We start from the raw sequence: 15,498 nt of genomic DNA, 5'->3' as shown, positions 1-15,498 counted from the left end.
TCGATGTTCACACTAGGCTAGCTAACGAGCTATCGTTAGCCAGCCAACATTGTGCTTCTGTGCTGCGTTTTTTTTTAAATCACATATGTCACATATTACTTACTCACCTGGATATTCCACACATCACCTGGATATTTGAGATATTACTTGCATATTTCACATAGCACTTGCATATTTCACCTATTACCAGCATATTTCACATATTACTTGCATATTCCACGTTTTGCTGGGGCTGCTTATTGTTTATTTCAGTGTAAGTTAAGCCTAGAGTAAATCTAAACCATCAGAATTAATATCATCTCTCAGTGATGCACTTTACATGACAGATCCCTCTTAAATTCCAAGAAATGTTACACTACAAATCCTTCAAATGTTTTAATTTACTTTAATCTTGAACCTAACACCGAAATATCTTGTAAAAGTTATTGGCTGAAGATGAAAGTCACAGAAATGTATTGACTGTAAACTATTGCAGTGGTGTCCAAAGTGCAGCCCGGAAGCCATTTGAGGCATGGAGGTCATTTTTTAATTGACACATTCTTAAAGTACAATTGTAAAAAAAAAAAAAAAATAAGACAACAGCAAAAAAAAAAGTGGTACGTAAGGAGAAAAACATTTATATATGATGTGTAATTATTGCTTTGCATTTTTGTATTTATTTATGATGTATTCCTTTTACTTATTTATATAAACAGTTTTTAATTATGTTTTTGAATAAGCCATTTATTAATTGCAACACATTTTCATTTTTTTTCTTTCTTGACTATAAAATGGTTACATGTGGTTACATGTCCAAAGTGTTTTTTTTTAGTTTTATTTTTAGCAGCAGCATTCAGGCATCCATATACATATATATCAAACATCAGAACATCAAAAGAAGCTGTAGGGCCACAGTAAAAAAGACAAAAAAAGATGGAAAACAAGCCTGTTTGGTGTGGAGGGGCCAAGGAACTTTACCTTGAGCAGCTCTGTTGTGTTTTTGTCGTGAATGATCGACCAGCCTAGCTTGCACTGCGCAGTCTAAACTAAGTTCTCAGTCGTCCTGTGCAGGCTTCTTCGCAGCTGCTAGTGCTGCTCCTGGATATATTGTGTTGCTAAATCATGATCAAGTACAGAGTGGGTACTGCAGATTTTAGATGTATGCATTATTACCAGATTGGACAGGAATTGTGGATGCAGTAGGCCCTAACGTGATGGAAACCACAAAGACTCAAACTACCGTACTCCAGGGTCACTTTTGAAATAGTACTAGATCAAACTGAAAGTAGAAGTTTTGTGGAAATGTGGAATTTATACTGCAAATGCTTGCTTGGTACTGCAATGTTCCTGGTAGGGTAAATAACGGTTTGATCCCCTGCTGATTTTAATCTTACATTATAAAATATAGAAGCTAATTCTATACAAGTGACATTCTCACAGTGTTTTCAAATGTGTGAAAGACCACATCATATCCCCAAGTATGCTGTAAGACATGGGGAAATGAAGTCTCTAGTCTTGTGATACCTGATGCATGTCTCTACAGTCGGTTAATCTAAGGATTTATGGCTGATCTTCAGCGATCAAGGATGCTGCTACTGACGCAGCTGTATCGCTAGCTTTTCAAACCGGATATCCGGTTGTATCGGTTTATCTTTCACAACCCAAGATGTGACCAACCATTTCACAAGTAAAGCATTAGCGCTTGTTAAATGGGTTTTAAAAGATCTATTATAGGCAAAAAGTAAGCCTTTGGAAACAAGCTAGCTTACCTGGCACTAGACATGTGTCGGTTACTGGTTTCAAGGTATACAGTTGTCCCTCGTTGATCACGGTTAATTGGAAGCAGACCTGATCGCGACAAGTGAATTTCCGCAATTCAATGTTAATAAACGGAATATTTTCATAGCTAGAGCGTAGAAAAACTGTTGATGACTTTCTAAACACAGTTTTTAACATTATTAGAGCCCTGTAGACATGAAATTACACCCTTGTAGTTACCTTTATTCTTTGTTTACACCACATTGCACAGGCTACGGGATCACTGCAGGGACATGAGACGGCTGCCGCTAGCATAGCAAGCTACCGAGCTAACTAGTTAGCCTCTCCAATTGAGTTACTCTCAACTTAAGGAAGTGTTTCAAACTAAGTGGGGAAGCAGGATAAAGTAAGAAGCCAAACACTTTTTTTCAGTCTTTCATGTTGTACATGCCATGGCTGACTCCATGCAGTGTGCACGGAATGTAATATAAGATTCAAGATTCAAGAGTTTTATTGTCATATGCACAGTAAAACAGGTAGTTATGCTATGCAATTGTCATGTCTCATCAGTAACTAATTGATTGAGCAGAATACTACATATAACTTGTCTTTCAGTATTTTTGACTAATAATAGGCCATAGTTAACCACAAAACAGTGGGCATCGAACCGCGACCTAGCGAGGGACAACTGTACCACGGTATGAAAAAAAAAAATCATGGTTTCAAAGCCACTAAAATTTTCCATCTTACCGTTCCCACGTCATGAGAGAAAGTGGAAGTCCAGCAGGCCACTACGTACAAATACTTTGTTGAAAGTTGGCTTCAATTTTCACAAAAAATAAATTGTATAGAGCGTAATTCTAGTTTTCCATGCAGAAAATAATGTCAAACATTTCTAAATGATGAACAGGTGGAATGTATTGTTGATGCAGACTTCCCATACATCCTGGCGAGCAAAGTGCTGGCACTCGCAGCTTTCTTTGGCCCCATGGTGGGTTATGTAGCAGTCCCACTCAATAAAAAAAAATGCACGGACACACATAGGGTGCTTTGTTTGAGTACTGGATTTCACAGAATGATACAGTACAGGTCAAACGGGCTAGTTTGTTACGTGCGAACTGAGCTGTACAAAAACCGAGGCAACATTTTGGCTACATTTTTCGACGAAAAACAAATCAATGTTGGATGTTGTTGTAAGAGTAGTCACTGTTAATGGTCAGTATAGTGTAATATTGTGATGATGTGATGATATTTTGTGATGATCATTGATTGAAGGGACTCTGAGTGTCCTGTTGGTCAAATCCGGCATTGAAATATGAATGTCCTGACTTGATGGACTTCTATTTGTATTTGCTCGCTGTGTCATCTTTGTGTAAGCGTCAGTCGAGGGCACGGCAGGGCACAAGGCAGGGCGTTGTGTCTTTTCCAGATGGCTGAGCAACTTGCGACAAAAGGACTGTTGTTGAAAAATCATGTGACGGTGTGTGTGTGTCTATGTGTGCTGGTTCCACCCCTGTCATGTGATGAGGGGCAGGGCTGTGAGGAGTGAGGGGCAGGACTGTGAGGAGTGGTGAGCAGCTCCTGGACACAGCACATGAAATGTGTGGAGATGGAAGGATGCATGGCAGACACAGGAAGGTTGGGAGATTCACACACATTCTGGGAAGGACACAAAAGAGAGCTATACACAGGATGTCCTGATCTAGTTTGTAAGTACACATGAAGGCCTGCTTTCAATTTAAATGTAGACCTTCTTGTTCTTTTGCTATCAAGATTGGATGGGTATCAGCATGCCGTGCTTGGATTGGTGAGCTGTCTTTAACAAGACACACAGCAAACAATACAGAAATGTACACAGACGTTCACTGAAGGGAGATAGTGTGGCTATTTCTTGACTCCTACAGTAATGTATTTTCTTACAGTGAGCAAGAATACAGTGCAGAGATCAATATTTGTGTCTAATTCAAATGGTGAAAACATGGTCTTCCTCCTGTTTGGACTGAAAACCCCCCCAGCGTATAGCAGCCTCGTGCTCGCAGTTGTCAAACAGGTTCTATCATACTTGAATCAATGAAACCTGCAAGTCCAGCCAGAATTACTGGTCTCTTATCCGTCCATGTGTTTGTTTTGTGTGTCCCTTTGCTCTGTATGTTGAATATTCCATATACAGGACTAAGGGTGTGAGGACATACACTGGATCATTCATGGATCAGTTTACTGCTGTGAATGTGAAGGAAAAGTACAACCTCGAGCTAGCAAGTACATACAGTACACCAACGCACCCATTAACAGAGTGTATGTAGTTTTTCGCCCAAGCCGTTGTAGTCTTGAAGCATTGGCTGGGTTTAGTAAATGACCAAGTTAGCAAAACCTTACAGTGTCATGTTTAGAACAACAGTGGTAGTTTCAAGTTTGGAGTTGTCATCGTCGTGCGTGGCGTCTCGTTAGTTCAGCTCACTAAGCAAATAACGGGATGGCCCCCACAACCGTTTTTTGCTTTTCTTGTGCTGTCCCCACAAAAGTGTACCAGGCAAGGAAACATGGAATGTCAAACATGGAACCAAAAATTGAACTTAATGTGACAGCATCTGACTGCTCAGATGTTTCAGTATGTTCGAGGAAGTAATAAGCTCCATCCATTCGTCATTTATAATCATTTCACATTGTGTTCTACATGTAAATCTGTAATTACTCTTTATAAAATATATTTTTTGTTAATATTTTTGGGTGTCTGGAATTGGATTGACATTATTTCTTATAGGAAAAATCGTACGTTTCGGTTTTCATCCCATCTTTTGGAACAAATTACCGTAATTTTCGGACTATATAGCGCACTGGTATATTAGCCGCACCCACTAAATTTAACAAGAAAAAAAGATTTGTGCATATGCGTACATATGCACCTGTAACCGGCATTGGGGGAATGCAGACGCTATATCCAAATGGTATGTCGCATATTTGTGACAGTAGGCCTTACGCCACGATAATCAATAAATCGATAATCAAACGATAAATAAAAACAAACTTGATCATTTTGCCCGCCTCGATTATATTTACATGTGCATACGTGTTTTTCCTCCTCTCTTTCTACCAAACAGGCTGGATGACAAGAGGATTCACGCTATTCATCTGTCTCAACACCTGAGCGCGTTGGTTTTATGGCAGAATGAATGAAGTGAGTGAACCCTCCTGTCAGTCATTCAGGCTCTTTGTCCCAGTGGGTGGAGGCGAGTAGCTAGCTGGTGCACACTGAGTGCTGCAAGTGGGTGTTGTAAGGAATAATAAACAAGAAAACACAAATGGATGATTCTTTTGAAAGGGGTACCAGCGAATGAGAGTTATTTTGAGGGTCATGATGCACAGACTATAGTAATTTGAAGTCATGGCCATGTGAAAATATACTGCAAACACATTAAATAAACAGGTGAAACAGTGTTGAATATTTTCATCATGTGTGACGTGTATAACACGATATGATGTCAATTTCAGCCCGTTTGTGCGTTGTCATTTTGCGACTTGAAAAAGGTTGTGACAAAGACAATTAAATAAATATATAAATAAATAAATACCGTCATAGAAAACGGTTGAACTTAATGTTTCAGCTGCAGCGAATTATAACACATAATTGTGCACCAAACGCATTTTACTGCATCCAAAACATGTACTTCGAGCAAACTCCGACAAAAGGTGACACCTAATTAAACGTAAACAGCATATTCCACACACAATGTTGCTAAAAGTGAATCAACGAAGTGTATCTGCAAAAGAGCTGACGTCTGCATTGACAGACAATCTGATCTTCAGAATATTTACTATTCTTCAGGTCAGTTTTCTATCTTAAGTATCAGCAGTTGTTAACAGGCTCAGAATGTCCAGAAAGAAAGCACTTTCAACGATGCATAAATATTTGTATTAATGAGTGTATGTTGTATCCTAATTTCCTGGAACCTGTGATCTAAGTAGAACTAAACAATGGCCAGCATGCTTTATGGAAATGAATCCCCTTCATTTGCACGGATGAGTGAATGCGTGTAAGCTGTGGATTATAAATAAATGAAGAGGATTCCAATATAAGCGCATAGCACATTGGTCTCGATGGTGGAAAGCCAGCATAACATGCATATTAGGCCTGTGACAATTCAAGATTCAAGAGAGTTTTATTGTCATGTGCATGGTAAATGTGCATTCTTCCTATAACAGAGAGTTGTATGCTGAGGAGTCTTTAAACAAGTGTTGAATGTGTTTATGTGAATCTGTGGAAATTAGAGACGATTTAAAATGAATTCAAATTGTTCATATACTGTGTATGTTGTATAATAAGGATAAAATCAGTCAATAAGGGCCCAAAATGTATATGACATTCCTTCCATTGATGAGTGCACATGAACTTATGATTTTGTATGGTTCTAATTGCTACTGTCACACAAACAAACTTTTGCGCCTCACAGCACACAACTATGGTGGGTTCAAGAACTACCGAACGCAGTACGAGATCTCAACCCTTGACAAAAAAACATTATCAGTGAAGCATAGAAACATAAATGTAAAAACTGTGGGTTTTCAAACAGTGGTACATGTTTGCCGTGCTTTTTAACCTGTATTATCATCAGAGGTGGTAGAAAGTGTTTTTCAAGTCTTTATTCCAAGTCTGGAGTCAAGTCTCAGGTAAAGGCGTGCAATCCAAGTCAAGTCTCAAGACAAGACAAGGCAGTTCAAGTCAAGTCAAGTCCGAAGTCATAGGCAATGTTGAGTGTTTACGAAATAAAATACCATTTTTAATTTCACAGTTTCGCTCTCACGGTTTTTCAAAAATATATTGATTAATAAATCATGCTGTTTGGTGGTTGAATACAGCCTAGTATTAGTTATAACATATGCATATTTAAGCGAATGTTTTTTTTTCTAAATTAAGCATTTTCAAGCATACAGTCAAATACAAATACAGTATGAGGCATTTAAAGAGCCATTCAATGTTGTTGATGAAATGTATTCTACACTGTTCACGAGGTGTCATCAGTAATGGTACTGTATATTTGGTGAGAGGCACAAGGATCAGCCTTATCAAAATAACACAATATTAATGTATTTTCTCATTAATATACAGTACATGTTTTACACTACATCCTATTAAACAATGACATTTACGCCGTATGATACTACTCATGTGAACATGTAAAAAATCGCTATTTTAAGAACATGAAGCAGCACTTGATATCATGATGAAATGTAGCTTTTTTTCAACCTATTAAACATTGGCATTTACGACGGCACTATGACATCAGAGCACAGATAAATGAGCTGCCTTTTACGGTAAGTAAGTAAAATTGAATGATCTCACAACAGGCACAATAATAAAAATACTGTCGGGCTGCTTGCTACCGTCACCCACTAAAGTCAACTCTAAACCCCCGACGTCACTCCCTGCCCGTCCCTCTTTCAGGAACATTTCAGGACGTTATTTACCACCCATCCATCCCATCTTCTTCCACTTATCCACTTCAGCTAATTTCATTTCAGTGTCAGTTTTGTAGCCACGGCTATGTACTGTTGAATAAAATGGATGCTAAGCTAGACTTACTCAAACCATTTGCTCACAACGGGTATCAGTCCAATTTACCAGTCTTTGGGCAACCTCAGGTTCCAAACACAGTTCGAAGTTGTCGCTTCCCTGTCTGTTATTGTCGTACTGCAGGTTTTGCACACAGCAATTCGTTTTTTTGTTGTTTCTTATTGTAGTCATTTGTTGTGTCTTCTCTTTCCAGACCCTGCCTTTCACTCCAGTGGTGGAAGCTGTGGGGAGTCACATGACTGGTTATCGCTGAGGAATATGAGTCATGACCTCAGTGGTTCTGGTTGACTCTGGTGGGACTGTGGTGGAGTATGTCACAGCTGTGGAAGACCCACAGCAGGTTGGTTATGCAGCACAAGAAAACAAACAAAAATTCTCATGGGCTTATTTTGTGATTGTCACTGCTCACATCCATGTCCCAGCAGGAGGGTGAGTGTGATGCGGACCTAGAACCAGAGGGACAAGTGGAGGACGAGGGCGAAGTGGAGGACGCCTATGAAGAGGCTGAGCATGGAAGAGAGGATGAAAACTGCACAGCCATCATTGTGGAGGAGGTACCCGATGCCGGCTTAGCTGAGGCGGTGATGTACGATGACGAAGCCAACGGCATCCAGGAAGTGGGAAATGAGCAGGACGTGGAGTCAGAAAAGGGGGCAGGTGAGATGTTTTTTCTGAAACAACATATTCGACATGTTGTATTTAAAGTGACCTGTGAGGAGCTGGGGTGTAATGCTACGCCATGATCACGGTTCGGTACGTACCTCGGTTTTAAGGTCACACTTTGGTTCATTTTGGGTACAGTAAAGGAAACAAAACTGCTTAGCTTTTGTGTCAACAGCTTTCATGATTTTAAAAATGAAACATAAAAACTGTAAACTGCTGGCAGGCAATTCTCCTATAAATACAATTCTCAAATCACCACCATCGGCACACCACGCTTGAGCAATCACCCGGTGGAAGTGGAGTAATGTCGTCTACTGATGAAGCGTCTCCACGCATATAGAGACCTTTTACACTTATTTTAACCACCGTAGAGTGTGGGCTTTTTGTCTCAGTGAATAAAGGAGACAGACAGAAACAGAAACGGATGTACCAACTACTAACTTGACTAATGGGATGTCAGTCTCTACACACATTCAAGATTCAAGATTCAAGAGAGTTTTATTGTCATGTGCATGGTAAAACAGCAGTTATACCATGCAATGAAAATCTTATTTTGTTCATTCTCCCAAGAAAAGAAAGAAAACACAAGAAAGAATAAGAACATAAGAAACATAAACACATAAACATATATACCAATAAATTAAGCAACAACAACAGAAAAGACATTAATACAAGTAAATAATACAAATAAATAAATAAATAAATAAAGTGCTATGAGTGTGTGCGTGTGTTGCGTGCGGCGTGTGCGAGTGCTTCGTTGAGGAGCCTGATGGCCTGTGGGTAAAAGCTGTTTGCCAGCCTTGTGGTCCTGGACTTCAAACTCCTGTAGCGTCTGCCTGACGGTAGGAGTGTGAATAATGAGTGTTGTGGATGTGTGCTGTCCTTGATGAGGTTGTGTGTTCTTCGTAGGACTCTAGTTTTATAAATGTCTTGCAGTGAGGGGAGGGCTGCCCCAACAATGTTCTGTGAGGTCTTGATCACCCGCTGGAGTGCCTTCCTATCACGTGTTGTACAGTTACCGTACCAAACAGTGATGGAGGCGGTAAGGACACTTTCCATAGTGCATCTGTAGAAGCAACTCAGGATTGTGGTGGACATGCCAAATTTCCTCAGTCTTCTCAGGAAGTACAGTCTCCTTTGGGACTTCTTCAGAATTTGTTGGGTGTTGTGAGACCAGGTGAGGTCCTCGCTGATGTGTGTGCCAAGGAACTTGATGGTTTTCACCCTCTCCACCTCAGTCTCATCAATAAACAGGGGTCTATGCGGCTCCTTTTCCCTTGTTCTTGGGTCAATGATCATCTCTTTGGTCTTATCTGTATTGAGAAGGAGATTGTTAGCACGACACCAAGCTATGAGGTCCGCCACCTCTCTTCTGTATGATGTTTCAACACCACCAGTGATCAGGCCGATGACTGTAGTGTCATCCGCAAATTTAATGATGCTGGTGTTGTTCTGGGAGGCCACGCAATCGTAGGTGAAGAGCGTGTAGAGGAGCGGACTCAGCACACACCCCTGTGGGGTCCCAGTGCTCACAATTCTTGAGCTGGATGTGCGATTGTGGACTCTGACTGACTGGGGTCTGCCTGTGAGAAAGTTAAACACCCAGTTACAGAGGGAGGGAGACAGGCCAAGTGTGAGGAGCTTATTTGTGAGTTTGTGGGGGCAGACTGTATTAAAAGCAGAGCTATAGTCTATAAATAGCATTCTGACGTATGTGTCCTGGCCCTGTAGGTGAGAAAGGGCTGTGTGGATGGCAGTGTTGACTGCATCATCCGTGGACCGGTTCTGGCGATATGCAAACTGTAGAGGGTCCACAGTTGCCGCCGGGATGCTCTTTTTGATGTGGGTCATGACTATTCTTTCAAAGCACTTCATAACAATAGGAGTGAGTGCTATAGGGCGATAGTCATTCAAGCAGGTCACGTTGCTCTTCTTGGGTACGGGCACTATGGTGGTGGACTTAAAGCAGGTCGGTACAGATGCTTGTGCAAGCGACAGGTTAAATATATCAGCAAGCACATCAGCTAGCTCTGATGAGCAAACCCGAAGTGCACGTCCTGAGATGTTGTCTGGCCCTGCTGCTTTTCGTGGGTTTGTCATCGCTACAACATCGCTACAAAATTCTCAACAAACTGTTATGCTCATGCTTGTGGTTAGGGAAGACAGTCGCGATGCAAGTGAACGAGCCGCAAACACAACACGTTGTAAACACTCGCACACAGCCTGAGTCGCACTAGCATGCTCTGCGAAGTTCCACTCCCACTTGCTGACGAGCTCGTCACAAGATGACTTTCCAAGTTACTTTGCCGACTGAGCTGGTGTTTCAACCGCTTCAGTGTGGGGGTGGGTTAGTGTTTGTGAGGAAATACAGTCATCCCTCGTGTATGGCAGTTAATTGGTTCCAGACCCGACTGCGGTAAATGAATTTCCGCGGTATAGGAGTCAATAAATTAAATATGTTTGTAGTCCGAGCATAGAAAACCTGTATATGACTGTCTAAATACGATTTCTAATATTATTAGAGCCCCGTAGACATGAAATAACCTTTACACTCCTATTATTCATTGTTTACACCACATTGCACAACTCTTATACTGCAGGGACTCGAGACTGCTGCTATCTAGCGAGCTAACCAGTTAGAATCAAATTTATTTCTTCTAAACTGAAGTCAAAATATTACTTTCACATGGGCAGGAGAACTTTTTTTTTTCACTCTATTATGTCGGACATGCTGTGGCTGACGTCATGACTTCATGCAGTGTTAACGTAATGTAATGTCTCAATGTTTTGGGTCATTAGTGCTGCCGAGTGATCAGAATACTACATATCACTTGACAAATAATAGACCATAGTCTACCTAGTCTAACTACTATAATATCATTTCAGTAAAATTGCTAATTAAACAACTTAAAAAAAAAAGGTTGACATCTGTCATCTACAATTATAATTGCCTTTCATTGACTTGAAAATCACATTAGCCAGGAATTATTTGTTATTTTTTGTTTTCACATTACAAAACATTATTAAAAGTAACCCCTTGTTTGCTGTTATATTTAACTTTGTTACAATTTTAGAATTGTTAGAATTGTTTTTTTTTTTTTTATTACCCTACATCTTTATATAAACAAAGCACAAAAAGTAAGCATATTTGTGTTTGGACGATTATGCCTTTGTTGTTACAATGATTCTTGGCAATAAATCTTATAGCGCTGGAAAGTCTGTTTTTTGTAAGGAATGTATTCAGGTATGTATGATAAGCCGCAGAGCTGAGTATGTGGGTTGCACTCAAGAAAAAATTGCCATATCTTTTCTGCCAATGTCAAACAGCTTATTTTGCTATTGACTCTTGTTTGGTGTTTGGTGGATTGGGTGATTGAAGTTTAAGGAAACAAAACATTGGCAATTTAACCATTTATTCTTATAACAAACAGGAGCCTCAGTAGCGTTTGGAAGAACCATACACAGCCACAACTGCCTTGCACCTTCCCTTCAAGTTGATCACCAACCTGGTCACACACTGCTGTGGGATGGCATCCGATTCTTCAATCAGCATTTGTCACAAGTCAGCCACATGGCTCTGTTGGTCACTCTGGCACGAGCTGATCCCACAAGTGTTCAATGGGGTTGAGGTCCGGACTGCTGGCAGTCCATTCCATCGTCTCTGCTCCCAACCACTGTAAGCAGTCTCTGATAAAACCTTGCTCTGTGGGGCGAGTGTGTATCATCTTGGAGGGTAGAGCTCAGTCCCTGACTGTGGAGATAAGGAATTGCCACTGGTTGCAAAATGTCATCTTGATATACAGTGTCTGCATTGAGATTGCGTCCAATGATGAGAAGCCTTGTTTTTCCATTGAGGGAGTTGCCGCCCCACACCATCACGCTGCCTCCATCAAAAGATGGTACTGTATCGGTGCAGCAGTCAGCGTAGCGTTCTCCGCATCTTCTCCACACTTTGACTGGATGATCCGACTGCCGTAGGCAGAATCTTCTCATGTTCAGGTTTCAGTGCACTTGTTGTCGACACCAGCGCAAACAGACGTGACGGTGAAGGGCAGTCATGGCATTCCTCCTGGCATCCCTATGAGAGGGAGATTGGCTGCCTAAAGTCTGTTCCGGATTATCTGGGCGGAGAGCCATCGATGCTATCGTTTTGCAAACCTCGACTGTAAATCTATAGGCAACAGCCTACGGTACGTAAATGCTGACAGAGTGAAAAAGCAGTCTTTTTGTGGTGTCTTTTTTTTGGAACGCCCTTTTGCGGCCTGTCTCTGACATCCCCCGTGATATGGAACTTGGCCTTCAGAATGGAGATGGTACTTGGGCTCACTCCAAACAGTGCCGCAACTTGGTTTTACAGAACGCCAGCTTGAAGTTGCCCTGTCAAATGGGTCTTATCCAAATGTGGCATGCTGATTCTTGGAGAAGACTGGCACCTTATTGGCAGCACCTGGGGATATTAGAAGCTCAAAACAAAAGTCAGTAGCAACAGCAATATAAGCTGTTTGCCACAGGCAGAGATGATTTGGCAAATTTTTCATGGGTGCAACCCACATGATCAGCGCCGCTGCTCATCCCACAAATGCATGTTCCTTACAAATGTGGCACGATTTTTAAAAGGGTAATAAACAGGGCACTAAAATTTCCAACGCTGTAAGATTTATTGCCAAGAAGCATTGTAACAACACAGACTAAAACACAAAAAACCCACAAATTTCCTTACCTACAGTATATACAAATTGATTTACTTTTTGTGTAGAGTTTAGTATTTGGATAATCAGAATGTATTAATTAATTAAAATTTTTGATGGGAAAAAAGATTTAGAAAAATACAATATTGTCATTGATTGGATGTGTATTTAACTGCTTAGCGCATCTTGACGTACAATGGATTAATTTTAGCGCGTTTTATAAAGACAAAGTTGGAGAATATAAGTGGACCCAGCATCCTTTCATTTTTTTGGTGGAAAAAGTTTGGACTCCCCAGTTTTAATGGGTATACAGTGGTGTGAAAAAGTCTTTGCCTCCTTCTTGATTTCTTTTTTTTTTTTTTGCATGTTTGTCACAATTATGTGTTTCAGATCATCAAAATATGACAACACCGCTGGAAAAAAAAAGTGTTTTAAATGGGGGGATCACTTTTTCACACAGGGACATGTAGGTTGTTTTTTTTCTCCCTTAATAATAAAAAGTTTCATTTAAAAACTTTATTTTGTGTTCAGTTGTGTTGCCATTTGACTATATTTAAATTTGTGTGATCTGAATGTAATGTGGCAAACATGCAAAAAAAAAAAAGGGGGCAAACATTTTTTCACACAACTGTATATGTAATGTATGTAAATATTTCAAATGTTTGATCTGCTTCCTGTATCCAATTCTCCACTGCCATCTTGTGGACATGGTGCACAATAATAGCTTTTTTAAAATACACTTTCAGTCCATTTTTTTTTAATTGAGTTACGTTTTTTTTAGTTAATTTTGTCATAAGTTTGAAAGTGAGTGTGCACTGTGCTTTCTTGGTCTCTAGTCATTGTTGGGTAATCTCGAAATATGTTTTGTAAATTGGTATTTCAGTTTCTGTGTGGAAATCAGGGATGTATACTGAAAAATCTAACGATTTGGTGGCCATTTTTAGATTTAATTTTGTAAGCGTGCTAAATCAAATCCAATATACTGTAGATACTGTATTCGAAGAAGTTCTATACTGTATAAATGACGAAGTATTATTATCAACAGTTTAACTTTTTCTAATTACTTTCTGCCTTTTTCCCCCCATTTTTGCTGTTTTTTAGATTAGATTTGAGTAAATAGAACTTTATTGACTTCTTGGCTGTGTGCCCTCAGGGAAATTAAGGTTCCAATAAAGGCAACACCAAATGCGGTATACAAGACAGCATTGGCAATAGCAGCACGGCATGCAGAGTAAAGCAGGTATAAATTAAATTAATGTATGAATAACAAACAACAATGAAAATACACACACACACACATGTAGATTCTTAGTTTATTTTTCTTGTTTCATTGTATTTTTAGGGCCAATTAAAAAAGGAGCCTCCGGCCTACAAATGGCCCCCAGACCGCACTTTGGAGACATCCCTAATATAAACATAACATTTTTTTTAATCAACAAAAAATTAGAACATTTTTAAGTGGAATGTGAATGTTCAAATTGCATGTTGGCACGATGAGGTTAAAAGTTACGTCACTGCCGCCTCAGTTGACGTCTTGGCCACTCAAGTAAAGGGAGGGCAACGGAAGGATTTCCTGTGTCTGCCGCGGATGAATACCTCACTGGCGTCGTAACGTGTCCCCATTTGAATTTGACAATTTCCTCTGAGCAGCGGAGTGATTTGAGATAGTTGCTTCCCATACAATTGAGTGAGAAGTCAATGTGAAATCTTCAGCAAGGGGAAACATGGCGACTTCGCAACATGAGGCACATGCAAATCAGCTTGATCTACTCATTAAAGCCGGTAATGTATCGTTTTTTACTCATTTAGCCCGATCCGAGAGTTACCGTGAACGCAAGGCTTGGGTTGTTCACGTAGACCGCGGTCGCTCACTCCGCAGAGGAGTAATGGAGGACTATCAGGAAGTGATCACCTTGCTAGCAACCTGCGCGGCTTTGCTAACGACTTCTCCAAGCACATTTAGAGGGAAAAACGTCACGCAGCTCAGAGCAATCTGCACGATTAGTCGTTTAACTGAAGGCCGGAGATTTTGCATGTGAGACTTGTAGGTTAGCGTGACTGTGTGTGGTAGAATAACGGGTGTCGGCTCAGGAAAACCAGGAAGTGCAGAAGTGTTGTCTTTCCTGCGTCTTTGCCACGCTGTCTGACTGCAAGGACATGTGGTTTTAGGCTTAATGCTTAAAATGTGGCATATTCCAGCATATGTTTGTGTTTTTTTAAACATCGAGACTCGATAATGTTTAATTTTTTTTTATTTTACCGCATGTGACTTTTCAAGAGTGTGTTTGTGGCGTAAATGCGCTCTTACGTTCCCTACATTTCCAACGTTTTTGTGTTTCGGTGATTGCATTCATTAAATTTTACCATCATTTTGTGTTGACCGATGGGTGGAAATATTTTTTTGTTAATTTTGGCGGATATTTGAATGTTTCTATTGTTTCCGTTATCGTGTTGTGTAGCGTGTGGTCACAGCGTGGGTTGGCCTTGTCTTGTTGCTTTCCTTCTTTTAGTTCGGTGTTAAGTGCGACTATGCGTTTTGGTGCTGTCCAAACTGCTCTAAAGTTATGTTCAAAGTTGTATTATGTGCACGAATGGCGTCAAAATCGTCGTCGTTTGTCGAATTTGTCAACCTTTTTAAGTCTCATTTTGATGGCGGAAGCGTTGTGTAAAGGGAGGAGTATGCATTTTGATGGATACGCCTTTTGGCAAATAGCATTCGCCTGGCGTTAAAACGTCAGTGGGGGCGGGTCTGCAGCTGAAGTTTTAGCCAATCGCGGGTGTGGTGGGTGTTGGGTAACAGTGGGACTTCTTTGCGTATTTGAAGAGAACTGGAGGGAAAGG

General features: G+C 40.5%; 1 protein-coding gene across 7 annotated transcripts in view; it reads left to right on the top strand.

The window, feature by feature from the left end:
• The window catches only part of elf2b (E74-like factor 2b (ets domain transcription factor)), a 29,959-nt gene that overhangs the window by 1,028 nt on the left and 13,433 nt on the right, over nucleotides 1–15,498 (top strand). For 2 of the 7 annotated variants that reach the window (XM_054778492.1, XM_054778496.1), the window contains exons 2-3: nucleotides 7,500–7,646; nucleotides 7,729–7,963. In XM_054778492.1, the coding sequence (XP_054634467.1) occupies nucleotides 7,572–7,646; nucleotides 7,729–7,963 (310 nt within the window). In that variant the 5' untranslated portion in view covers nucleotides 7,500–7,571. Of the gene's footprint in view, nucleotides 1–21; nucleotides 3,447–4,835; nucleotides 4,913–7,499; nucleotides 7,647–7,728; nucleotides 7,964–14,225; nucleotides 14,440–15,498 lie in introns of those variants that run through there. The other 5 variants (XM_054778493.1, XM_054778491.1, XM_054778497.1 and 2 more) reach the window with 5 other exon arrangements.

This window comes from Dunckerocampus dactyliophorus, chromosome 6, assembly GCF_027744805.1.
Source record: "Dunckerocampus dactyliophorus isolate RoL2022-P2 chromosome 6, RoL_Ddac_1.1, whole genome shotgun sequence".
NCBI classification, from domain to species: Eukaryota; Metazoa; Chordata; class Actinopteri; order Syngnathiformes; family Syngnathidae; genus Dunckerocampus; species Dunckerocampus dactyliophorus.
Note: the sequence above shows the minus strand (reverse complement) of the source record. Positions and strands in the feature narration are given on the sequence as shown.